Source organism: Quercus lobata, chromosome 11 (assembly GCF_001633185.2).
Source record: "Quercus lobata isolate SW786 chromosome 11, ValleyOak3.0 Primary Assembly, whole genome shotgun sequence".
NCBI classification, from domain to species: Eukaryota; Viridiplantae; Streptophyta; class Magnoliopsida; order Fagales; family Fagaceae; genus Quercus; species Quercus lobata.
In genome coordinates this window covers 34114848-34139506 of record NC_044914.1, presented here as the reverse complement: position 1 = coordinate 34139506, position 24659 = coordinate 34114848, and the positions used below count along the sequence as shown (strand labels likewise).

General features: G+C 33.4%; 3 protein-coding genes across 3 annotated transcripts; all 3 read right to left on the bottom strand.

Annotated features, from left to right (window-relative positions):
* Positions 1 to 218: 218 nt before the first annotated feature.
* Positions 219 to 8365, bottom strand: LOC115968286 (cyclase-like protein 3). Its single transcript, XM_031087633.1, has 6 exons — positions 7867 to 8365; positions 6894 to 6938; positions 6039 to 6111; positions 2252 to 2349; positions 978 to 1048; positions 219 to 459 (listed from the first exon to the last, which is right to left on the bottom strand). The coding sequence occupies exons 1-6, from the start codon at positions 8261 to 8263 to the stop codon at positions 334 to 336; spliced, it is 810 nt and encodes a 269-aa protein (XP_030943493.1). The 5' UTR covers positions 8264 to 8365; the 3' UTR covers positions 219 to 333.
* Positions 8366 to 17269: 8904 nt separating this feature from the next.
* LOC115966761 lies at positions 17270 to 18280 on the bottom strand. The gene is made up of 2 exons (XM_031085926.1): positions 18085 to 18280; positions 17270 to 17577 (listed from the first exon to the last, which is right to left on the bottom strand). The coding sequence occupies exons 1-2, from the start codon at positions 18167 to 18169 to the stop codon at positions 17270 to 17272; spliced, it is 393 nt and encodes a 130-aa protein (XP_030941786.1). The 5' UTR covers positions 18170 to 18280.
* A 2065-nt stretch (positions 18281 to 20345) lies between these two features.
* Positions 20346 to 20839, bottom strand: LOC115966760 (cyclase-like protein 2). The gene has a single exon (XM_031085925.1). It carries the CDS (start codon positions 20781 to 20783, stop codon positions 20346 to 20348), a length of 438 nt encoding a protein of 145 aa, XP_030941785.1. The 5' UTR covers positions 20784 to 20839.
* Positions 20840 to 24659: the final 3820 nt, after the last annotated feature.

Sequence of the window (24659 nt, the reverse complement as noted above, 5' to 3'; positions counted from 1 at the left end):
TTTGTTGCATATTCCTTGTGCTCCGCCCATATATATATATATATATATATATGCCCGTCCTATCTGGCTATCTCCAGTAGTAAACCTGTTCTTGTGGTGCCTTATTCCCATTCAACACCTCTAAGGATTAATATTGTTTCCTGCAACTTGTTAAGCACGTTGCACAAGCACATCATCAAACTGATAAAAGGGGACAAGAAAGTAGTGCAAACACAAGACACACCAAACACTTCGCATTCCATAACAAACACAAGACATATAACATAGCTTACAAAGTCATAGTAGTGGTGATACTACAGCACTTACAACAATATAAAACATATATATAAAATATCATTTGATGAGAATACATCTTGCGGGTGATCCCTCAGCACCAGGCAACCTAAGGGGTAAGCAATGAAGGGAATATATTCCTGGTTGGATGTGATCGAGCTTTAGACTTTCCACGAGAATGATATCCTGAACCATTTTAGCAGTGTTAGTGTTGAGTTTCAATATTATTTTCCTGCATTAATTTAAATACGACCCCAGTGCAACAAAATCCAGTCTCCTTAATGTCAGGATGAAATTTCATAAGAAATTTCAGGATATTCTAGCAAATTAAATTCTATCACCTATATCCTCTTGAACTCATCCCAAACAAAAGTGGAAGAACATATTATGATACTTAAATTACTCTATTGATCAACATTGCATGGAAATGAAGAAACTTATGTTCGTAGACATGACAACTGAAAAATACAAGAAACTTTACTAATGTCTCTGATATACAAGCCATATAATCAAAATTACACATTCTACAATTACAAAATAAGGATAGTTCTTCTGAAAAACGAAGGAAAATTTTCTAATTCAAGGAGCTTGAATGAAACTTCACCTATTGGATATGAGTTACTTCAGAACAAGTATTAAGAGAATAAATAGCTGCCAAAAGTAAAACATAGAAGAAGCACAATTCATCAGACAGTTTTTCTTACCCTGGCTTCTAGTAAAACAAGATGAGATGGAATTGCTTCAACATAAGCAGCAACACTTAGGTAATCAGTTCCTACATTTCATGGCAGAAAGATGGGTTAGTGCAACCAGGTGACTTACCTTGGAAGATGGGTCATTTTCTGCTAAATAAAATAAAAAACAAACAAACAAACAAATAAAATATCTTACCTTGGAAGAAGGAATGATTTCTTTCTTTCTTTTTTAAAGTACTTGTCATGCCATTTACATTGGAATCTCCAAACGTTTGTGAAAGTTATGACTTACCTCAGTGTAATGATAAAATGTCACATACTATTGAGGGATTGATCAAATCAGTCATGTAGATTGAAAGTGAAGAAGACTGCATTTGCTGCAGGACTTGTAGATTGTATTTAAGTTTCCGTTAAACTACATGTAACTTAGTATAATATTTATCTATTATAAAGATGGACACGTGTAAGCAGCTCATCTATATAGTTAGACAGTGGATCCTGTTTTCCAGATTTAGTAGCCGTCAGATATGGTTAGTTTTCATTTCTGTTGCTCTGTTTCTTGTGTAAAAGAATAGAATTTTTTTTTTTTTTTTTTATAAAAGAATTTTATTATTTATTCATGAATGAGAATTATATCAAAATTCCCAAATTGTCTCAAACTTTAATATACTCAAAGCTATTTTGTGGAATTGAACAGTTTATGATAAGAAAATAATATGCACATCAACTTGCAAGGCATAAGACCAATATTATCAATGCATTTGTATACAAAATGAGGCGGATAGACAACTTGACCTATGAAGAAAGGGGGGAATTCTAAGAGAATGCTAATGGGGCAGTGGAAATGAAAGATTGGAAGAAACATGGTTGAGAGTCTTGAGACCCAATGCAAGGTAATTTCTGCATATAACTATCCGTCCATGCCCCAAGAGCTGAAAGTAATGGATACAAGATTCCTGTGTTTTCTTCCGTGGCCCCAAGATTCCTTAAATCACCAGGAATTAGCTAATGATTTTACTGGTCGTTACCATTCAGAACCAAATCTTTGCTCGTTGGATCGCTTATAGTTACCTCTAAATAAGGTTTAAACTATAAGAACGAAAAGTCAAATTGCATCATGATAGATTGCCGGTTCACAATGGTAAGAATTATATAACTATATGAAGTAAAGGTGTTGTAAGTTAAGCAAACAGAAATTCTTAGCTTGCAAGAACAAAAGAAGGCCAAAATAATTTTATTTTCAAGTTGCTCCAAATTGATAGAAAGTACAATCTCTGCCTTACCAATAAGTTTGATATCTGTGTTCTCTACCAACCATTCAGCACCATCCTTCATCAGTCCTGCAAAGCTTGTATCAAACTCCTTTTTCCACATTAGCCGCCTGAAAGTAAAATTAGTTTTAGTTCACCAAAAAAAATTATTTTAAGTATGACTTTTTATGATTCTGCAATATCCTTTGCCCCTAGCATAAAATTAGATGTCCATACAAAGGAGCACTACAAACATGAACAGGAAGTGAATAGAGAGAACAACGGATGAAAGAATAAAACCACCTGAATTGGACTATATCTTTCCATTATCTAAATAAGGCTACTTAATATGAAAAAAAAAAAAAAAATGGGCTAATGCCCATTTCCACAGCATTGTCAAAAAAGGAAGGCAAGCTAGGAATGAAATCGAATGCCTGCTTGATAATGATGGTACCAGGGTGGAGGATCCAAATGCTATTAAGAAGCGCATAAGCAGTTTCTATAATAAATTTTTGGGTTCAAGCACCACTGTGAATGAGAAAAGGATGATAAGTAAGGTGGCTTTACTGTTCTCTGATCAAATACCTGAATCCGTGAAGAGCTGGCAGAGGAATGTGACTAAGCACGAAATCCAGCAAGCTCTTTTCAGTATGGAGAGAGACAAAGCACCTAGACCTGATGGTTTCACTGACAAGTTCTTCAAGGAAGCCTTGAATACAGTAAAGAGGCTGTTATTGAGATTGTTTCTTCCTTCTATAATACTGGCAAGCTGCTTAAGGAAGTGAATTTCAAAGTTATTACACTGATTCCTAAAGACCCCAACCCCTCTTCCATCACTGATTTTAGGCAAATTGGTTGTTGTAATGTCATCTAAAAGTGCATTACGTATCGGTCAACAAATGAAGAGAGTAATTGGGAGAACTGGTGGATTCAAACCAAACAGTCTTCATTAAAGGTATAAGTATAACTGAAAATATTCTATTAGCCCATGAGTTAGTAAAGAACTACTACAGGAACAAGGGGTTGGCAGATGTGCAATTAAAGCTGATCTCAAGAGTCTTATGACTCAACTAGAATGTTCTCCTCATGTGTTTAATGGTGGCTGGTTTTCCTCCAAGGTTTGTCCAATGGATTAAGGAGTGCATCAGTATCCCTAAATTCTTAATAGCAATCAATGGATCTTTACTGGATTATTTCAATGGCAGGAAGTTACCGGGGCAGAGGGACCCATTGTCACCCAACCTCCTTGTTATTGCCATGGAAGCCTTTAATAGGCTGTTCAAATCCAAAGTCCTATCATCTAGTCTATTCAAATATCACCCCCAATGCAAAGGGCAGTAGATTACTCATCTTAGCTTTGCTGATGATCTCCTTATATTTTCTGTTTCTGATCTATCTTCAATCCATATTATTAAGAATCCCTTGAAGAATTCAAATATATCTCTGGACTGTATCAAGCCAAGCAAAAGTGAGGTATTATGCTCATCTATTTCTGACAGTTCAAAGAAGCAAATACTAGAGGTTCTTCAATTCAAGGAAGGCTCCCTTCTAGTAAGATATCTTGGTATGCCATTAATCCCTGGTAAGTTTAGTTTTAAGGATTGCCAGCCCTTTCTTGATAAGATTCTAGCTAGAATTAATTCTTGGACTACCAGAAACTTGTACTTTTCCAGAAGACTCCAATTATTACAATCTGTACTTTACATTATTCAAAATCTTTGTTGAAATTGAACATTGCTATAGCCATTACCTTTGGCATGGAAAGGAAGATTCCAGAGGGGGTATTAGACTAACCCGGGTATGCTTTCCTAAGTAAAGAGGGATCTAGCCTTGAAAAGGCTGGCTGACTGGAATAAAGCAACAGTCATATAACACATTTGGAACCTCTTCACCCAATCAGATTCCCTATGGATAGCATGGACTCATGCTTGTCTCTTAAAAGGGAGATGCTTCTTAACCAATAAAATCCCCCAAGACAGCTCTTGGGATGGAGAACTATCCTTGAACTCGGGTGAAGCAAGAAAATTCTTGAGGTATTAGATGGGGGATGGAAACAAGATCTTATAGCTTGATTTATAACATCCAGATGAAGTTTTACAGCATAGGGCTTATGATGCTGCCAGTCAGGTTGAATCTAATCTTGCATCTGTTCATAAAGATAAATTTTGGATTTGGAGGCTTGCAGCTGGTTGAATTAAAGGATGAAGATAAAGCCTTATGGTCCTCATCTCCTAAATTTGTGTGTGCTGTAACAGGGAATGAGATTGGTGAAACCTACTGTGGTTTAATCTAGCTATTCCTAGGCACTCATTCATAGGATAAATGGTCATGCTAAACAAAGATAGAATGATCCAATGGGGAATTGTGGTGGACAAATTTTGTTGTTTCTGCAAATTCTGTATCTCTTTTTTCATTGCCCCTTCACTAAAAGAGTATGGAAATCCATTATGAGCTTATGGTTACTGTCTGATCCCAAAGTCAGCTGGCAGGATTTAGTTGATTGGAGTGTAATACACCTAAAGGGAAAGGGATTGAGAGCTGTGCTCTGTAATTAGCTTGGTGGGCAACTATATACCACCTTTGGAGTTGAGGAAATGCAATTCTTCATGCTAAGAGGCTGTATGCTGAAGAGTAACTTATTAGAGCCATAATGAATGACATTAAAGGTAGAGTTGAAGGCAAGAATATGTTCAAGAATTCAATTCTAAATTGTGTACCGTGCTGTAAATGGAGGATGATTGCATCACTGGTTTTTAAGGCTTTTAAGCTTGTATGTCTGTTTGCCACAAGTTGGGACTGATCAGTGTCCTTTTGTTGGTATTTTATGTGATAGTTTGTTATTCCCAGCTGGATCCCCTAAAGGTGGGGTTGGTTTCTGTCTTTGCTGTTCACATATTGTGGTTTTTGGGCTTAGCTGTGCTGCAAGCCTGCAGCTCTTTTTTGCAGATAGTTTCTGCGGTTGGTTTTCTGTTTGTACATGGTTAGTTCGCAGCTAGCTGATGGTTGTTGTATTGGTGTTTGAACTCTAATCTTTGTTAATGAAATGACTGATTCTTTCAAAAAAAAAGAGAAACATAGTATGGGATAATCTTCCACCTTTTCATAGACATTTGTAGAACTACATTGTTTATCTGCTTCACATCATATTTTGCTTTAATTGATAGCTAAATGTTAATCACATTCTATTCACTACACTCTACAGGATATATTTAGTACTACATTGTTCAATCTTTTTCCCATCTATCACATTTTATATTCATTGGTAGCTAGATGCCAACCATATTCCACTTTCCATACCATATCTACCAATTATAGTAGTAACCAAAAGCAGCAGCACAGTATAATCTAAAATTAAAGATTGAAGAGCATAGCTTAATCTACACTGAAAATGTGTTTCAGGTGCAGGCATGCCAAAATCATAAATGAAATCTAAGGTACAGCATCTAAAAACATGTAAGATCAGATTTAACTTGATGACTTTTATGGATGCCATCTTAAGAGCAACATACATTTTGTAATGAAAACTAAGAACTAACTATGACATTTATTTCCTTTCATTAAAAATTATAATACGGAACCCAGTGCAGAAAAAAGATTTTGGTTCATAAACCTGTTGCACTGGAAAACAATAACTAGCAAAAGAAAAAAATATCAATAAAAATTTGGCTTTCATTATATCAAATGTCAAATGGAGAAATTGCAATAAGAACCAATATCTCTAACAATAGCTTATGAATGTCATACTATAGTTTAAAATTGGGCCATAGTCCTCTATGATAGTATGATGGGACTTCAACAATATAACTAAAATAAATTTTACCTGTCAGTATTTAATGTTCTGAAAATGACACGTCGAATTCCCTTGGGAATATTCAAGGACTTCATAACTTCAGCTGTGTCAAGTGGACTTTATTAAAACCTAATACACCCAAAACTACAAAATAAATATGTTTTTTCATGGTTTAGAAAATCAATTTGTTACATCACGATATATGTTGAGCACCCCATCTAATTAAACACTGTTCTCCCATTGTACACACATACACGTGTGCAGTAAGAAACAAGTTATTGAAATGTACGCATGTCTCATAAAACAAAAAACTACAGTAATTTTTATCTATTTTTGAACCAATATTTGCTGCATATGGCTAGTGTAAACTGACAAGCCAATCAGATCATTCACTGAATTCTTGAGTTGTTACAGTAATTTTTATCTATTTTTTAACCAATATTTGCTGCTTATGGCCAGTGTAAACTGACAAGCCAATCAGATCATTCACTGAATTCTTGAGTTGTTATTCTATCTAGCACAACTCTAATGTGAGATGCTTACTGAGATGGCTGTTTAGTGCAGAGCAGCAAAACTGAAGATTAAACTTTGAAACATTAGAGAAGCCAGGATTGCATGACAGGTTTGAACCCCATTCTATGCATCCCAAATCCCAGGAATAGGTAGTAATTCAGTACATGAAAAAGAGGATTGGAACAGAGGAGGTGACAAATAAGTTATTTATAAATTAATTTTCAGTACATAATTTTTTTTCTTAAATCATTATGGTTCCACATCACAATCTTCTCAAACTTCACTAAAATTTCAAAATTGATGCACAAGATTAATCGATTAGTAACATGCTACAGCCATTGCTCTGTTTCAATTAAAGAAGAGATAACATACCAGTAATGTTCTTATCCCTTGGAACATCAACTAACAGTGCAGGACCTATCGAAACAAACATAAATAACAATCAATGTAATGTAAATTAACAACTTTATTGTAAGCAGGGACATGAAGTTCTAACGTAAAGAGTAAATTTAACAAAAAACAAGAGAAGGAAGACATTAAAAATAGTAGGATTTTTTAGATGCCAAAAAGGATGAACCTTTAAAATTGCTTAAGCTAGAATTTTGTAAGAGAGCAGTTTATTATACACACAAACTTACACATATTTCATCTTTGAACTGAAATTGTGTCTTGAAGTCATGATTTCAATTCAAAACGTTTCACACAAAAATTATACACAACTTTAGTTCAAAAATGAAATGTGTGTACATTTATGTGTAACAAGGTGTATGTAAAGAGGATTTACCCATTCTACAATGTGCAAGGATCTTCCAAGTAAGAATTTGCATCGGTTAAAGATGAATTCTGAATTTATCAAGTCCCTCAAATTTTTTTTTTTTTTTTATATGGATTAGATTAAAAAAAACAAGGATAGTTCAGAATCATCTTCACTCCTCTCTAGGCAAGGTGTATGAGATACATCATCTTATAAACTACCGTTTGTTATAAAAAGCATAAGTTAATACAAAATGGTAAACCACCGATTTTAACAAAATCAGACAACCTGGTCATAACCCATGCCAAAGCTTTCTTCAAACATCACAAAAACTTCTTTATGCAAACCAAGGAGATGTTAAACAACTAGAACAAATTTCATTGTGGAGTAGACCCACCAATTCTAATCTACATATTCCACATTCCTATCCGTCTTATATCAAACTTTAAGAGTATAAATTGTAATTTAGTCAAAAATAATAACAATATCTAACATAGTTTTAATAACGAAATTGTTTTGAATTTAGTTGGTACGTACTTAACAGACACCTCATCATGTGAACTGAAAGACAACTTTAGGATGATTATTTACCGTTAAGCAGTTCCAGGTCAAGCGTGTCAACATCGAAGCCGGCATCAAAGTAGTGATCGAACACGTGGCCTGGCGCGTCGACGTGGGTGCCGGAGTGAACAGAGAAATACTTGAGCTCGGAAACGTTGGCTAGGGAGCCATTCTTTATGGAGTGGCGGAGACGCAAGAACTGGCCTAGCCCATCCACGGAGTCCCAGGACGGCATGTCCTCCCTGAAACTGTGACTTATATCAAATATTCTACCATTTCCGTACACTTCTCTCCTTACAGGGACGAGTTCCTCCATGCCACAGTCGGAGATGGTGGGATAGGCAGAATCACTGGTCGCAACTGTAAGCACCCATGTGCACGATAGCACTAGCAGCAGGACAAGGGGTTTGATTTTGATCATCATCATGGTTTTTCTGAAGTGGTCAGTCTTCAGTGTACAAAAGTTATGGGCAATCAATGTAAATTATTTATATATATATATATATATATATTTGCTTTGTTATCTATGGATTGAATTTTTTTTTTTTTTTGTGAAAACTGTTCGGTTGTGTTTGAAGTTTTAAGGTTACTTTTAACTTGTTTCAACCTTTTCAGATGCCTGCAAAGACAATTTGCTTATTTCTCATCCACAGCCACAACAACGATAATGACCTTTCATTATATTCTCAATCGACCAGTGTTGTGTGCTTTATCAGTATTTAAAAATAACACCCCCAAAAAAAAAATGGTATTCGGAAATTTATCACTATAAATTTATAAAAAGTTATGAAACATACCGGTACCAATGAATAAGAAAAGGGTGGATTCAAGCGATAGTGTAGCATTAATGATATCATTTGTTGCACATGACATATTTGTAATTGGAACACCACTAATCCTCCCCACTGGCCACTATATATAGAAAAAAACAATGAATATAATTAGTATCATGGGTTAATAATTTTAATAGATTAAAATAAGTGGTCTCAACCTAAAAATGTCTTTTCCATATATCTAAGTCCACAAAAATAGACCAAATTGGACCTAAGTAGACACAAATGGACTGAATTGGACCAAATGGAACAAAGTGGATTGAATGGACAGAATAGGACTGAATGGGAACAAGGTGGACCGAATAAGACCGAAATAGACCGAATAAAACATAGTGTATGAATGTAGACCGAATAGGATCAAAGGGGACTAAAGTCGACTGAATAAGACCGAATAGAACATTGTTGACCAATGTAGACCGAACAGGATCGAAGGGGACCAAAGTGGAATGTATAAGAAAGAATGGACTGATTAGGACCAAAGTAGAAGTAATGGACCGAATAGGAACAAAGTGAACCGAATAGGACCAATGTGGACCAAATAGAACCAAAATGGACAGAATGGACCGAATAAGAACAAAGAGGACTGAATGGCCCGAATAGGTTTGAAGTGTATCAAAATGCACAGAATGGACCGAATAGGACTACTATGGACCGAATAGGACCAAAGTGGACCTAATAAAACCAAAGTGGACCGAAAATGACGTAATGGGCTAAATAGGACCGTAGTAGACCGAACAAGACTTTTGAATATACAGTAATATCATTTTTATTGCATTTTTATGAATCATATGTCAAAATTTTAATGTCTATTTTTTTTTTTTAACTCAAAACTAAAGAGTTTAGCCCAAATATAATAAAATTTCATACTTTTCAACTCAAAAATTATGAAAAAAAAAAAATGAATTTTTGAGCTAAACTTGAAAATGTAATCTATAAAAAGAATCAATTTAAGGTCCAATCAGTCCAAAATGGACCAAAGGGAACTAAAATTGAATGAGTGGATCAAATTGGACAGATGGGACCAAAGTAAACCTAATTAGATCAAATAGAAATTGTTTAATTTTTAGAAAGAACAAATTATCTTCAATAAATTTTTAAGAAAAAAAGTATACATTATACTACAATTATAAAATAATTACTTATTCTCACGCATGGGCCTGCGACTAGTTGTTCTAAAACAAATCCCACCGGCAAACTTGGTGCTATCAACCACCACCAACCAATGTTTTGAATATGATTCCATAGCCATTTCGATTTGGTCATTGAAACATAATATTTCAATATCAATAATATATGGTTATACACTCACGTGGCATTTTGAGGTATATATATATATATATATATATATATATATATATCCTGCCAACCATCACGCCATTTCATCAAAATTAACCCAACTTTTTCTTTTTTCTTTTTCATCTTTATTTTCCTAATACTTTCCTCTTTCTAAAGTTCAATTCCCACCACCTCTTTACTTCTTCCATATATTTACTCCTTTCAATTACCTTCCTCACCATTGCAATTATTTTCCCATTGGGTCAGAGGGTGGCCATGGCCCCCCGAGAGACATCACATGGCTTACAAAGTCACAGTAATGGTGATACTATATCTCTTACAACAATATAAAACATACGTGTAAAATATCATTTGATGAGAATACATCTTGCTGGTGATCCATCAGAAGTAGGCAACCGAAGGGGTAAGCAATGAAGGGAATATATTCCTGCTTGGATGTAGTGATCAAGCTTCACAGCTTCCACAATAATGATTTCCTGAACCATTTTAGCAGTCTTAGTGTTGATTGTCAATTCTATCACCTATCCTTCTGAACCCGCCCCACACAAAAGAGAAAGAAGAGACCATCAACTTAAGCTACTCTTCTTTTTTCTTTTTCCTTTTTTTAAGAGAATCACTTAAACTACTCAATTGATCGTCAAAACATTGCATGGAAATTATGAAACTTATGGCCAGAGACATGACAGCTGAAAAATATAAGAATCTTACTAAAATTCTCCGATATTATATACAAGCCAGATAATCAGAAGTGCACATTTTACAGATACAAAATAATTATTAAAATGAAAGGAGAGTTCTGAAGAAAAAAAAAAGGGGGCTTGAATGAAACTTCACCTATTAGATATGATTTATGTAGGAAAAAGTATTAGGAAATATCCCATAAAAAAAAAAAAAAGTATTAGGACATAAATTGCTGCCAAAAGTAAAAGACATTAAAGCCTATTTCATCATATAATTTTGCTTACCCTGGCCTCAAGAAAAGCATGATGAGCTGGAATTGCATCAAAATAAGTAGCAACATTTAGGTAATCAACTCCTATATTTCATACCAAAAAGATTGGTTAGTGCAACTAGGTTGAGAAAAAACAATGACATTATAGCACAGAAAAAGTGTACACACATACAGAGACGGACTTCAACACAATTTCCCCCTTAGTGCAGATAATTAAAAATTAGGTTTAATGGTTCCAAGAATAAATGTAATTGAATGAAAAGATACCATCCCAAAATTAAATTAATGGTTTAGCACATAGCAACCAAGTAAATTAAGCTTCATGTTTGGAATAACTTGTCAAGTTAATAGGTGCATGTGCATGTAGAAGTAATTCCCATATAGAACTAGTAATAAACTTGAAAAACAGATACAGAACATTGCACAAGTGTCGGTCTATCTGCAGTGGTAGATGGTTGTCTGGATAGGAGGTTTTCTAAAAATGCGAAGTAATAAAGGAAGGAAGAATGATATCTTTAAAAAAATATATTTGGTAGTGATCATGCCCATTACATTGGAATCTAAAAACATTTGTGGAAGGGCATGATCACTGATTCACTATGACTTACCTTACAGTATAATGATCAAAGATCACATACTCGCTGCTTTTTGTGGAATTTAACGGTTTTTGATAAGAAACAAATATGCACATCAACTTGCAAGGCACAAGAGGAAAACTATCTGCTATATCGTGCGGTGCTTTTGTACACAAAGTGACTAATAGACGCTTGGGAGGGGGCGGGGGGTTGGATTCTAGGGTGAGTCTAGTCTTATAGATTTGAAATAAGATATTCTACCTTGTGATACCCCAATTTGATTTATTATGTGATGTGTGTGGGTATGTGATGAGTCCCATATCGGGTATTTACTGGATAGATCTGGGCTTTATTAACAACTACAAGGAGCCTCAATAATGACTAGTCCTTTTGAGGTATAGCGCAAATGTGACTAGCACTTTTCCTTGGATCGTTACATATAGTATCAGAACCGGTCCAGTAATCCCGTGTGGGCTCAGAGACCATTCCCACAAAGTGGGTTGCAACAAAACCCTCTCCCTCTCCCTCTCACTCTCTGCGCCTCCCTCGTACTATACGGGGCCTCCATCTCAGACCAAGCCCTCCCTGCGCCTCCCTCTTTGCCTCATCGGTGCTAACAAACTCCTAAACACAAAGCGTGACGGCGAAAAACCCAGGCCTTAAATCCTCTGCCTCACGCGTTCTCTCCTTGCCATAAAATTCTCACACTCCGACCAACGCCGTCGCCAACTCGTTGGAATGGTTGTAGAACCATGGCTGATGAACGGTGTTGCAATCCCATCTCTGCTAGTGCCGCCGTGAGCATGATGTCTCCATGTCATCTGCCTCCCTCCCGATAACGACAACGGTTACACTCTGTTTCAGTATTGAAATTTGTTTTTATTTTTTTATTTTTTTTATTCAAGTAATTCATATGCAAATTTGGTGTAGAGTACTGCAATATTTATGCCCTTTAGGCAATCCAATGAATTATATAATCATATGGATGGAATGGGTCGAAATAACTAATAACCAAAAAGAATTTTTATGTATTTTGAGCTTGTCTATTGCTGGTTTTCAAAAAGAATTCCAAACTTGGACTATTGCTGTTTTCTAGCCTCAAAGATGCTGTTGGAAAATCCGGAGAAGGCATTTTTTGTTGTCCCATTATTTGAACTAGGGACTTACTGATGTTGATGGCTCTTATTGATGAGAGCCTCTTATTTGTTCTATGATCAACAGTTGCTTGTACATGAATTGTAGTTGTTATTTGGACAATGATTAAAGACTTTACTGTACAATTCTTTATTTCCTTGCATTTTACTGTTTTTAATAAAATTACTAGCTCTTGCTTTGTTTGTATTGTTTATAAGCATGCTGATGCAATATTAAGAAACAGCTATTTTGATAGTCAAGTTAGTGATCATAGACATACAAGATGTATATGGATTTTAAAATTTTTCTTCAATCACCGTTGTCTTCAATTAATCAACGTGTGCTTACTTATATGTGTCTATGTGTTTAGTTTAATAGAATATGCATATATTTTAAATTAATGCAATCAGATGGACTTTCAATAGCACATTGCACACTATTTATTGCTAATTGAGGCAAACATGTTCATTTTATGCTCATTATGTAGTTGTGTTTGTGATTTGCTTACATTTCTTTTTTTTTTTTTTTTCCACCCTGACAGTGAAATAGAAGATACTGATAATGAAAGTGATGACAATAAAGGCTGTGTTTGTGTTATTCTTTGAACCTGTTCAATCAAATTCTACTCTACAATTTCAGCAGCAACTAAAAGAATGACAAGGGAGGCAAAACAGTTTAATGGTTTTGAACTTCAACATATTCATCATATGGATATGGAATTGGAAAGGAGCTATGTTGGGCTCAACATTTAACTTTCATTTACTTTGGTGCTGTCTCATCAGCTCTCCAATCAAGAGTACTCCAAAAAAATTCTGTACACTAGATGATTAATTTTCTATTGTAAGATGTCAAGCTATTGTTTATTTTGGATAACTGTCAGTCTTATGGATAGCAGAATTATAGAAGATGTATATGGATTAGTGGATGCTTTCTAAGGATTGCATTAGTTTAACTTGGCAAGGGGTATGCCCGTTAATATTGTAAAGAAATATATATAGAAAAAGAAGAGGAATTGTTTAACAATTGTTTGTTATCAATGTTTTTCTGGTCTACTTATTTTTAGCTTTATGGTTTAGTTGTTTTTCAAATCTGATAATGAGTTATCCTCCATTCAAGTAGAGGCTTTGTTGTATTACAGTGTATGCCTCTTTGTATTCTATTGTTGTATTTGTATCTAGTTCGTGTTGAAGTAGGTTATGTAATAAACTTGAACATAACAAGGATCAAACATGTCCATCTCTTAATAACATAAATAAAGAGCAAAGATATCCATAGATGTAAAGCTCAAATAATGTTGAATAAATAAAAAAAAAAAAACTTTGTTTTAAGTCACCATATGTGCTTAAAAAAATATAAGCTTTTTCCTAGGCAAATAATACCATAATATCCATTACAAATAAAGAACTATGTTGTGTTCAACACAAAAAGGAAAAACAAAAAGTTTGTCATCTTGATCAAGTTGAACTTAATTTTAACTGAACTTGTCAGCATCCTGATCCTTAAATTGATGCCCATGCTGTTGAGCCTACAAAAAGAACAAAAGAAAATGTATTAAATTATTTAAAAATCAACGTGCTTATAATTGACATAGTTAAATATACAATGTAGTAGCAATACTTGGAGCAAATTCAAATGATTCAAGTTGATTATATGATGTTGTTGTGTTCCATAAACACTAAGCTGGTCAGTATTTGACACTTGACATCCACTTCCCCAAAATTGATTTGGATGACCCTACAAATACAAATTTCATTAAAAAAAAAAAAAAAAAAAAAAGGTTAAATTTCAAACTATTAACAAGTATAACATTGAATAAAAGTTAAGGAATAACTGATAGTCGGTGTATATTGCTTCCCAGAGCACCACTCGAACCTTGACTCAAATGACACTGTGCAATTGAAAATAAATCTAAAAAATTACATATCAAGCAAAATAGAAAAAATTATGCAAAAACCAAGGGACTAGGAGGGTAAAGAAACTGAATATTAAAAAAAAAAAAATAGTCAAAAGGGAGATAAAGAAAATCTGCATTTGGTAAACTATGCCTGCATTTGGTTTCCAGGAAATAAAGGAGAGCCAAAATGTGGCATCATATATCCATCACTAGAACCTTGACTTAGATGACACTGTGCAATTGAAAATAAATCTAAAAAATTAAATATACAAGAGAAAAAATTATGCAAAAACCAATAAGGGTAAAGAAATTGAATATTAAAAAACGTTTTAGTCAAAGGGGAGATAACGGAAATCTGCACAACACGACATTTCAAGAAATAGTTTTGCTAACTCAATTAGCTTAACCATAACAGATGGATGTGAAACCAAAATTAAAATTTTTACCCTAACCAAAATAAGTAGAGTAATTTTTTTATTATAGATAATTAGAATAATAAAATGTAATCATGTAAATTATTTACATAGTAGATTAAAATCTTAAACAATTAATCTCATAATTTTTTCTTATTCTTAATACCTGAACATTCCTTCTCTCTTGTGTTCCCATTTCATGATCTTCTTGTGGAGTACTTAAAGTAGGCAAACTAATTTCACCTGCATCGACTTCAATTTCTTGTGCCACTTGAGAATTCTTTCATTAGAAAGAAATAGATGAATTAGACAAGTTATTCAAATAAACAAATATACGTAATACAACAAAGAAACTAATAAAATAGATTATTAGCTAAAATTAAATAAGCAAGTACCTGTTTTCCTTTTCCTTTTTTTTTGCTAGTTTTGTTCCCTTCCTGTCTCTTTCTTGTTTTCAATTTCCTAATCACTTGGTCTGTTTTAGATTCCTTTCGTTTTGACACTAGTCGCCCTTTACTTTAAGCTACTAAAGGACTAAGCACCTTAATACATTCCTTTGATGTCCCATTAATAACTTCATTAGATATTGTCACTGCACCCGGTGTGTGATGAGATGTTTGACCACTTTCACTACTTGACACATTCAGACTCAACTTCTCCTTCAGCTTATCTAAAACTGTCATCACAGTCATACAACTTTCTTCAGTTTTTTATGCCATTGATGCAACTTCATAAATAGAAGTGTGCAATTTATCATAACGTTGCGCTTCAGGATTTCCACTCAATTCATCGTAAATACATTTAATAAATGTATATCTTCGTTTCAAGTCTTTACTCCACCGTGGAAGAATATATTTTGATGGCAATATTTTAATTTTCTTTACCATCATGAGCACAGAAAAGGCATGCCTGCAGAGGATTCCTCTAAATTCAAATAAGCAACAATTGCATTGTACCTCCAATTCATCTTCATTAAAGTAAACATGGAAGGTTACTTCCTTTGTATCATCATCAATTTCTATCTCGTCAACAACTTGATATGTAGAAATTGCACCTTCTTGTTTAAGAAGAGAAGGATGACAATACATTTTCCTCCTAATCTCATCTTGAACCTCCTTGAACTTTGAATTGGTATAACTATCCTGAAATTGCTTCTCAATAGCATAATGAGTTATGCATGGAACTCTTGAAGTTAGAGAAATAAAATCTTCTGTGTTCTCCTTTTCAACCTTACTCTTCAAGGCCTCATCATATTGATCAACAAATTGCTTCAATTTAGTCTTCGGCCCCACCTAACCATCAAAAAAGGCATTCATACTTTCACTACGTTGTGTAGTAGACATTCCCGCCCAAAATGTATTTTTCACATATGTTGGTATCCAATGATGTCGCTCATAATACAACCATTGCAACCATTCATTATCTTGAAGATTATGCACCTCAAGTAATCTTTGCCAACTATCTTCAAATTCATCATGACTCAAGGAGTCATATACACAACGGTCTATATCCCTCTTAATCGCCTCATATTGAGAATATCCCTTAAATTTCTTAGGAATTTTCTTCATTATATGCCATAAACAAAACCTATGTTTAGTTTCAGGGAATACTATTTCAATTGCTCTCTTCATAGCTTGGTCTTGATCAGTTATAATTGCTTTTGGAGCTCAGCCTGACATACACTTCATCCATGATTCAAACAACCAAACAAAAGTATCAACATTTTCGTTTGATATTAGACCACACCCAAGAAGTATTGATTGACCATGATGATTCACTCCTACAAACAGAGCAAATGGCATTTTATATGGATTTGTTAAGTATGTTGTGTCAAATGTTATAACATCCCCAAAATATTCACATGTGGCTCTACTTCTTGCATCTGCCCAAAACACATTCCTCAATCGAGACCTATCATCCACATCCATTACATAATAAAATCGGTCATCCTTCTCTTGCATTCTAACAAAATAGTCACGAAGTGCTCTAGCACCTCCCACCCCAAGTCGAAGCCGCCTTGCTTTGTCAACATGATTTCTACAGTCTTTCTATCCAAATGGAAGCTTCTCAAATCCTCCTGCTTCAATAACAATAGATTTATAGTTTTTACTGATACGAATTCCAGCTTTATCATTTAACTCAAGCCTTCTTTTCACATAAGAGTCCATCTGTTTATGACATCTAAAATATCTAGCTTTTCCAGGACTCAAAGTATGGACATGGTCAAGCACAACAGTAGTCAATGTAAACTTTCCATTAGGACAACAAGTAGCATTAATCTTGGCCTTGCACCCGATATTTTTTTTTTTGGTCTCGGTTTAAGAGCATTAGTTGCCTTACTTTTTGCCTTGCTGATTAACACATGAATTGGTGAAATATTTTAAATTCCCATCATGTCCAAGTTTAGAGGTTCTCTTTGACACACCAAAACCTGCTTGTTTAGCATATTGCTTATAATATGCTCTAACTTCTTCCTCTGAATTAAACATCATCCCAACCTTTGGTTCTAAAATAATTTCATTTTCATCTAAAATCTTGTTGATCTCATGCTTCTTTTCTTCAATCATTTCAATCTCTAACTTTTGCTCATTTTCTTCCTCATCAATGACAATTTCTTCATTTGAAGAGATGTAGTCTTCATTGTCTGACAATCACATGATTGTTTCTATTAGAAATACTATTCAATTATTTAGCAAAAAATACAAAAGTTTAAACCATTCAAAAGCCGAGCATACAAAACTTTAAAAATAAAATTGTCATATGGGATTGCAACACCGTAGTCGAGCATAAAATAATCCAAAAAAATTAAAAAAATTCTGTCATATAAACTTTAAAAATTTTATCATATAAAATTCTGTCATATGGGATCGCAATACCTTAGTCAAGCATAAAATAATGCCATAAAATTTAAGAACTCTGTCATATAAACTTTAAAAATTCTGTCACATAGTTTCAAAAAAAAAAAAAAATTCTGTCACATAAAGTTCTGTCATATGGGATTGCAACACCGTATTCAAGCATAAAATAAACCCATAAAGTTGTCTTTGGTTGAATCAGGAAAAAACAACAGAATGTTGGCCTGTTTGACTACGAATGGTTTTCTTATCTAAAGCATGCATGTCTTTGTTATCTAAAGTAGTTAAGGAATTACCAAAAGTAGAAGAATTAGAAGCATCAGATACCGAAGTGGGAGCATCATTCTCATTAGACGGGATTGCAACACCGTTCTCAGCCATGGTTCCGGCGAGTTCTGCAACGATTCCAGCGAGTTGGCGGCGGCGTTGGTCGGAGTGTGAGAATTTTATGGCAAGGAGAAAGGGCGTGAGGCAAAGGATTTGAGGCCTGGGTTTTTCGTCGTCACAAGAGTTTGTTAGCACCAATGAGGCAAAGAGGGAGGCGCAGAGAGGGCTTGGTCTGAGATGGAGGCGCCGTACAGTACTGCTGAGGTAGAGAGGGAGTCGCAGAGATGGAGAGGGAGAGGGTTTTGTTGCAAACGTTATTTGGGGTTTTTTTTTAATTTACTTTGTTAATTTCTGACGTGGTATTTTAGTTTTTAAAAAGCTGAGGTGGAGTATGCCACATAAGCGGTTTGTAAAATGTTTGTAGAATAGTTTGTGTCTGTAGCATTACTCTTTGATTGATTGTGTGATATGTGTGGGTAGATGATGAGTCCCACATCGGGTATTTACTGGGTAGATCTAGGATTTATTAACAACTACAAGGAGTCTCAATTGCGCAGAGTCCCAATGGCCATAGCATGTTCATAATCGATCAATCTCGTGCATCATTTTTCAAATTTTAGTGAAGATGGATAGAGAAGATTGTGGAGTGGGACCATAGTGATTTGATAAAAGAATGCACCCTTATGTACTGAAATCAATTTATGAATAAGCTTGTTTGTGACCTGTCAAAACAAACATAAATAATCATCAATGTCACATAAATTAATCAATTTATTGTAAGTAGGAGATGAGTTCCAATGTAAAGGGAAAATAGAACCAACAAAAAGTACCGAGAGAAGGAAGATGTTATAAATAGTAGATTTTTTCAGATGCCAAAAAGGAAAAACCTTTAAAATTTCTTGAACTAGAATTTTGCAATGTACAAGGATCTTAATATAATTTCTTCAAGCTTCAAAGCAGGAAATTGCCTTGGTTAAGATGAATTATGCACTTCTCATGTCCCCAAATTTACTCTAGCCAACTATAATTATAAGCAAGGAGTATAAGATTCATCAAGTATAGCTCATCTTTTGTCTCAATCACCTATGTCCTTAAAAATATTTGTAGTTCCTCCCGAATGTCTAGTGTGAGAATTTTTTCAATTGAATTCCACTTTATTAAACACATTTAGATTTCGACACTCTCTCTATCCAAAATTAATGTCTAGATCGTCGCAAATTATATCTAATAGATAACTTGGTTTACAGGCTCTAGTAATAGATTTATAAACGTAATAAGCAAAGTGATTTTCATAAAAGAAAAAGAAAAATCATAAAAGTAACTGTAAAATAATGAATAAAATTTATATTTTTTAGAGATAAAAGATAGAAATTGTATTAATGAGTGATGAAAAGTGTATACTAGTGTACGACTGAAACATAACACATCCTGACAATAAAAGGCCAAGCCATGGCACTTAAGGAAGCAAAACAAGAACTAACTACAGACTTGACAGAAAATTCTGCAGAAACAGAAACCCCTATGATTTGTTGTCCTTAATTGATCAATTACCTCCTATACTAAAAATCCAAATTCTCAGAGTAATTGTCATTAGTCATAGTACTTATCTTGATATTCAATTGTACTGGTCAACTATTTCCATTCATTTATCATTAAAATTATTATGAAAATTAGTTATATCTTATATATATGAGAACATTGAATATCACATGACATGAAGTAGCTGTTTGAACTAAAACTTAATAATTTTTAGCTCAAACAGTAGAATTAGAGAGAGATATATGGTTGTAATTAAGTGTACAGGCACGTCCATCTCACGTGATGTAACCAATTTCAAATAATGATTCTAGTAGAAATGAATAGAAATAATAATTGATCAAATACTTTCTCCATAAGGGGAAAATAACTTTGAATGCCACACAAAGTGTGATTAGAAAATTTTAGAAACCCAGGATACTGCCAAATAAAATTATGACTACAAGTTTACTTTAGCCCAAAATATTCGTTTATTTCGAGAAAATAGATACTTTTACTTTAAAACAGTAAAATACCAAAAACATAAAAATACCACGACAAAAAATAAAATATCTATACAGTTATAACAACGAGTTTGTAATAAACACCGCTAATCATTACTATAGTTTTAAAAATCAGACCGAACTGATTAGTTCAACCAGTTTAACTAGGAATCACCAGTTCTTTAACCATATCGGTTTTTAAAACCATGCTACTAATACGATGAAGACCTACCGTTAAGCACTTCCAGGTCGAGAGAGTCGACGTCGAAGCCAGCGTCATAGTAGTGGTCGAACACATGGCCCGGCGCGTCGACATGGGTGCCGGAGTGAGTAGAGAACTTGAGCTCTGAAACGTTGACGATGGAGCCGTTCTTCATGGACAAGCGGAGCCACAGGAACTGGCCAAGCCCATCGTCCGATTGAAACGACGGCATGTCCTCCCTGTACCTATGGCTTATGTCAAATATTTTACCTTCTCCGTGCACTTCCCTCCGTACTGGAACGACGACCTCGTCTACGACGCCACAGTCGGAGACGCTGGGATAGGCATCGCTGGTAGCAGAAACTGTGAGCACCCAAGTGCACGATAGCACTAGCAGGAGATGGAGGACATGGGGTTTGGTTTTGTTCATCATCATGATCATGATCATGGGTTCATGGTTTTGCCACAGTACATAACTAGATTATATATATATAGAGGCTGCTTTGTTTTCTTTGTCTTTCTTTCTTGGTTTGTTGACAGAGAAATCCATTACTATATTATATTATCCATGTGGATTGAATTTTGTGAAAGCTATTCCATTGTTTTTTGAAAACTTTGTTTCAGTCTGAATTCAGGTGGCGTGCGGCTGCAAATTAAGACAATTTGCTTATTTATAATCCGCTATTAGACCTTTTATTATTTTAAAATAAATTTTAAGAAAAATAAACAAAAAAAATTATGTTACTTTACTGATGTATCTATATTAATTATTAAAAGACTTTTAAGTGATGTTTGGATATTATAAATTTGACTATAATGACTTTGTAAATTGATGTTCCAACATTTATTTTAAATTTTTTTTTAATTGAAATGTAATAGCTTTCATTAAAATTAGTCGCAGATCTATACAATGCGTAAGAATATATAAATATTATGTAATGATGTATAATATATAAAAAATAACAATGAATTCAAATATTAATTTTTTTTAAAGATTTCTATAAGTATTTTTTTATTTATTTTTTTATCTCTACAAAGTACAAGTATATCATACCATTATATTTTGTATGTTTGATTAATATTTTTTTTAAGATGAACTATATTTTTCTAACTTCTATTGTAGTGTATTATATTTGATATACAACTAAATTTTATAAGTTTCAAATTTATTATTCAAAATTCTCATCTCTTAAGGAATAATGAGATTATCAAAATAATAAAAATTCATTACAAAATTACAATATTATCTTAACCAAAATTAAAATGAAATAAAAGGAATAAAAGATAGACTTTATAGTAATTTATTACTCAAAAAAGCAGTAGGTATATTCAAATTCATAACCATGTAGATTGTTTTGACATAAACTCAAATTCTTATTTCCAAAAAAACTAAGTATTAACCCAAATTAAAATTCAATCAAAGCTATAAAAGGGAGAGAAAAGAGTTTGTAATAGGAAATTAAAAAAACATAATACCAAAACGCATATTTTAAAAAAAAAAAAAAAAATCATCAACCTTAATTAGAATTATAAGAAAGAACAAAAATTCACAAGAAAGTAGGGAGAGAGAGTACTCACAGTTTTTTTGTTTTTGGAAAGTATGGATTGAATAAGAGAAATGATATCGATTTTATACAAAATAAAATGGAGAGAAGAATAATCATAATATAAGAAAGAGAAAATGATGAAAGAAGTGTAACAATAAAGTAAAGAGTAATGGGGGAGATAAAGAGGTAAAGTAGAAAGTAGTGGAAAGATAAAAATGTAAAGAGTAAGGAGAAAGGTAGAAAGAAGTGTAATAGTTAATGTAGACTAATAGATAATAGATAAATAGAGAAAAGAAGGCTTTTTTTTTTAATAGAATTGGGAGAATAAAAGCTTAGAAAGAGAAAATAAAAGGTAAAATTTAAGTAGATGATGTGGCCACTGATGTGGCTTAACAAAAGCATAGCAACCATAAATACTATACCTCAACTTTTATATATAAATAAATATAGACAAACCTAAAAATCATCATTTTTTGTTGTCTTCTTCTTTTCAACTTTAAAAAGAACAAAAAAAAAAAAAAAAAAATCATCACGTACATTCCTCTGTCGTCCAAACACTAAAATCATTAAACATTTTCAGTACACTTTTTATATATTGGTACTTTACTTTTGTCTTTTGCCTAGGTACATTATCAATGTGAAGCGGAGAGAAAACTACATTATAATTAGTTATTGACCTGCCCCTCTCTAGTCTAGAACTCTAGATATGATTTTTTTTTTTTTTTAGATTTTTTATAAAAAACGAAAATGGCTTTCTTTCTTTGTTTTTGACAAACAATGCTATTTAAACATTTTTCAATATCTAACTATTTCCTTGGACATGTGTTGTCCCTTGTTTTATACACACCAAGTTATTACAGGGAATAATTCCTTTGAGATGGCCCCAATGCTGACAAGAGATTTCGAACTTAGAATCTCATGAATACCATGAGACCTTAGGAACCACTAAGTCAATTGCTTGAAGTAGATAATAGATAACTTAAGAGCATTCATTTAGGATACTTTTTTCCTTCCTCATAAAAAGTAATTTTTTTTTTAAACATTTTTTTTTATATTTCTCATAAAATTGGTATCAAAACTTTCCTAAAATAAGTTCATTAACAAATACTCTAAGGAAACCTAATACCCAAAAAAATATATTACTTATGTGCTTGATTGTTTAAAATATAGAGTCTTGAAGTTCAATTGTATTTTTTTTTTATGTTTCCAACAAAAGCATCTAGGTTTAAATCCCCCACTTATTGAATTTACACACATGCATATATATATATATATATATATCCCAAAAATATAAATTACGTACTTATGTGCTTGATTGTTTAAAATATAGAGTAAGTTCAATTGTATTTTATATTTTATATTTTTATGTTTCCAACAAAAGCATCTAGATCTAAATCTCCTAATTATTGATGTAATTGAAGAGTTGGCCCACATTAGATCGTGCTCACTTAAAAATAATATCATGCTCACTTAAAAATAATACTGTAATCAAATAGATGATAATATGTATATTATACAAATTAATGTAATGAAAAGTTGTTGGGTATTTGCGTCACGGTTGCTATTTTATATTTTTGGTTGAATAACAATTGAGAATTTATTACCAAAGTCAAGTTAGAGTTAGTAATCGGCCCAGAGTTATTATAAAAGCACCCCAATACACTATGCAATGGGCCAATTCATTTCCAAGTCCAAGTGCAAAAGAAAATCTCTAGCCCACAAACCAAAGTCAAAATGTCTCGCAAGATTTCCTAGACACCATTTTAGGAAGTGAATATAAACTAAATTTATTTTATATATTTTTTGTGAGTCCCGCACCATTTTTTTTTTTTTCAGTTTTATTTTAAATAATCTAATTTTTAGTTTTTTGAAAATGAGCTAACTTTTAACTTTTTGTCTCATATTATGCAAATAAATTACCAAAAATATGCAATTTCCAAACAGGCATTAAAAAACATGCATGACCATTTGTTGAATAGCTTTCAAAGGCTACACATTTTAGGTCAACAGCTAAGGCACATCTGATTATGTGGTGTGGAATTCAATTATTCTAAACCCACAACATTTATATAATACACTTTCTTACAACTATCCTATGTGAAAAAAAGTAATATGCTATTTATCACTTTTCAGACTTATTACTTTTTCTCCACCACTCACTTTACAACATTAAAGTTATGTGACGAATTGTAATCCGATGTCTATCGTCTTTCACATAGACTCATTACTTTTTTTCCACCGCTCACTCCACAACATTAAAGTTATGACACAAAAAGTTGTGCCCCTAGATTATCTAGGTAAAATTCCCAACCTACAGATTTTAGAATTTGTCAAATACCATAATTCCCATACTCCCCAATCCCGTTCTATAATACTCAAGACTCCCCAAATTTTGTAGTTGAAGAGGCCATGTCGACAAGGGCCACACTACACTGCTATGGGGCACTTCAAAAACACACGTTCCGATGGTTCATATTTAGATTTACATAGAAAAACGTTCTATGGATAAAAGAGGAAACCTTTCCTCAAAGCTTCATTGGTTGGCAGCAAGCGCCACATTACCTTCCATTGCAGCATCTTTAGCGGCTTAGCCTAGTGTGTATTTTTGGCTTAAAAAAAAAAAAAAAAAATCATAGCTCAGGGGACCAAAAAGTATGAATCTTTTTTCTTTTTCTTTTTCTTTTTAAAGTCAAGAATTGAAAATATACTAGTCAAGAACAAATATACCATCAAAAAAAAAGTTAGTAGCCATTCAATAAAATATATTGTTTCTCAAT

Bases quoted from the DNA above. Each gene is read 5' to 3' on its own strand.
- LOC115966761 (XM_031085926.1), bottom strand. From the start codon at position 18,169: ATGGCTGAGAACGGTGTTGCAATCCCGTCTAATGAGAATGATGCTCCC. The intron at 17,578-18,084 runs GTAATTCCTTAA...TGTGATTGTCAG, and splicing joins TTCTAATTCTTCTACTTTTG to ACAATGAAGACTACATCTCT.
- LOC115968286 (XM_031087633.1), bottom strand. From the start codon at position 8,263: ATGATGATGATCAAAATCAAACCCCTTGTCCTGCTGCTAGTGCTATCG. The intron at 2,350-6,038 runs GTAAAATTTATT...TTTTACTTTCAG, and splicing joins AGAACATTAAATACTGACAG to GCGGCTAATGTGGAAAAAGG. The intron at 460-977 runs GTAAGAAAAACT...AAAATGGTTCAG, and splicing joins TTGTTTTACTAGAAGCCAGG to GATATCATTCTCGTGGAAAG.
- LOC115966760 (XM_031085925.1), bottom strand. From the start codon at position 20,783: ATGATCATGATCATGATGATGAACAAAACCAAACCCCATGTCCTCCAT.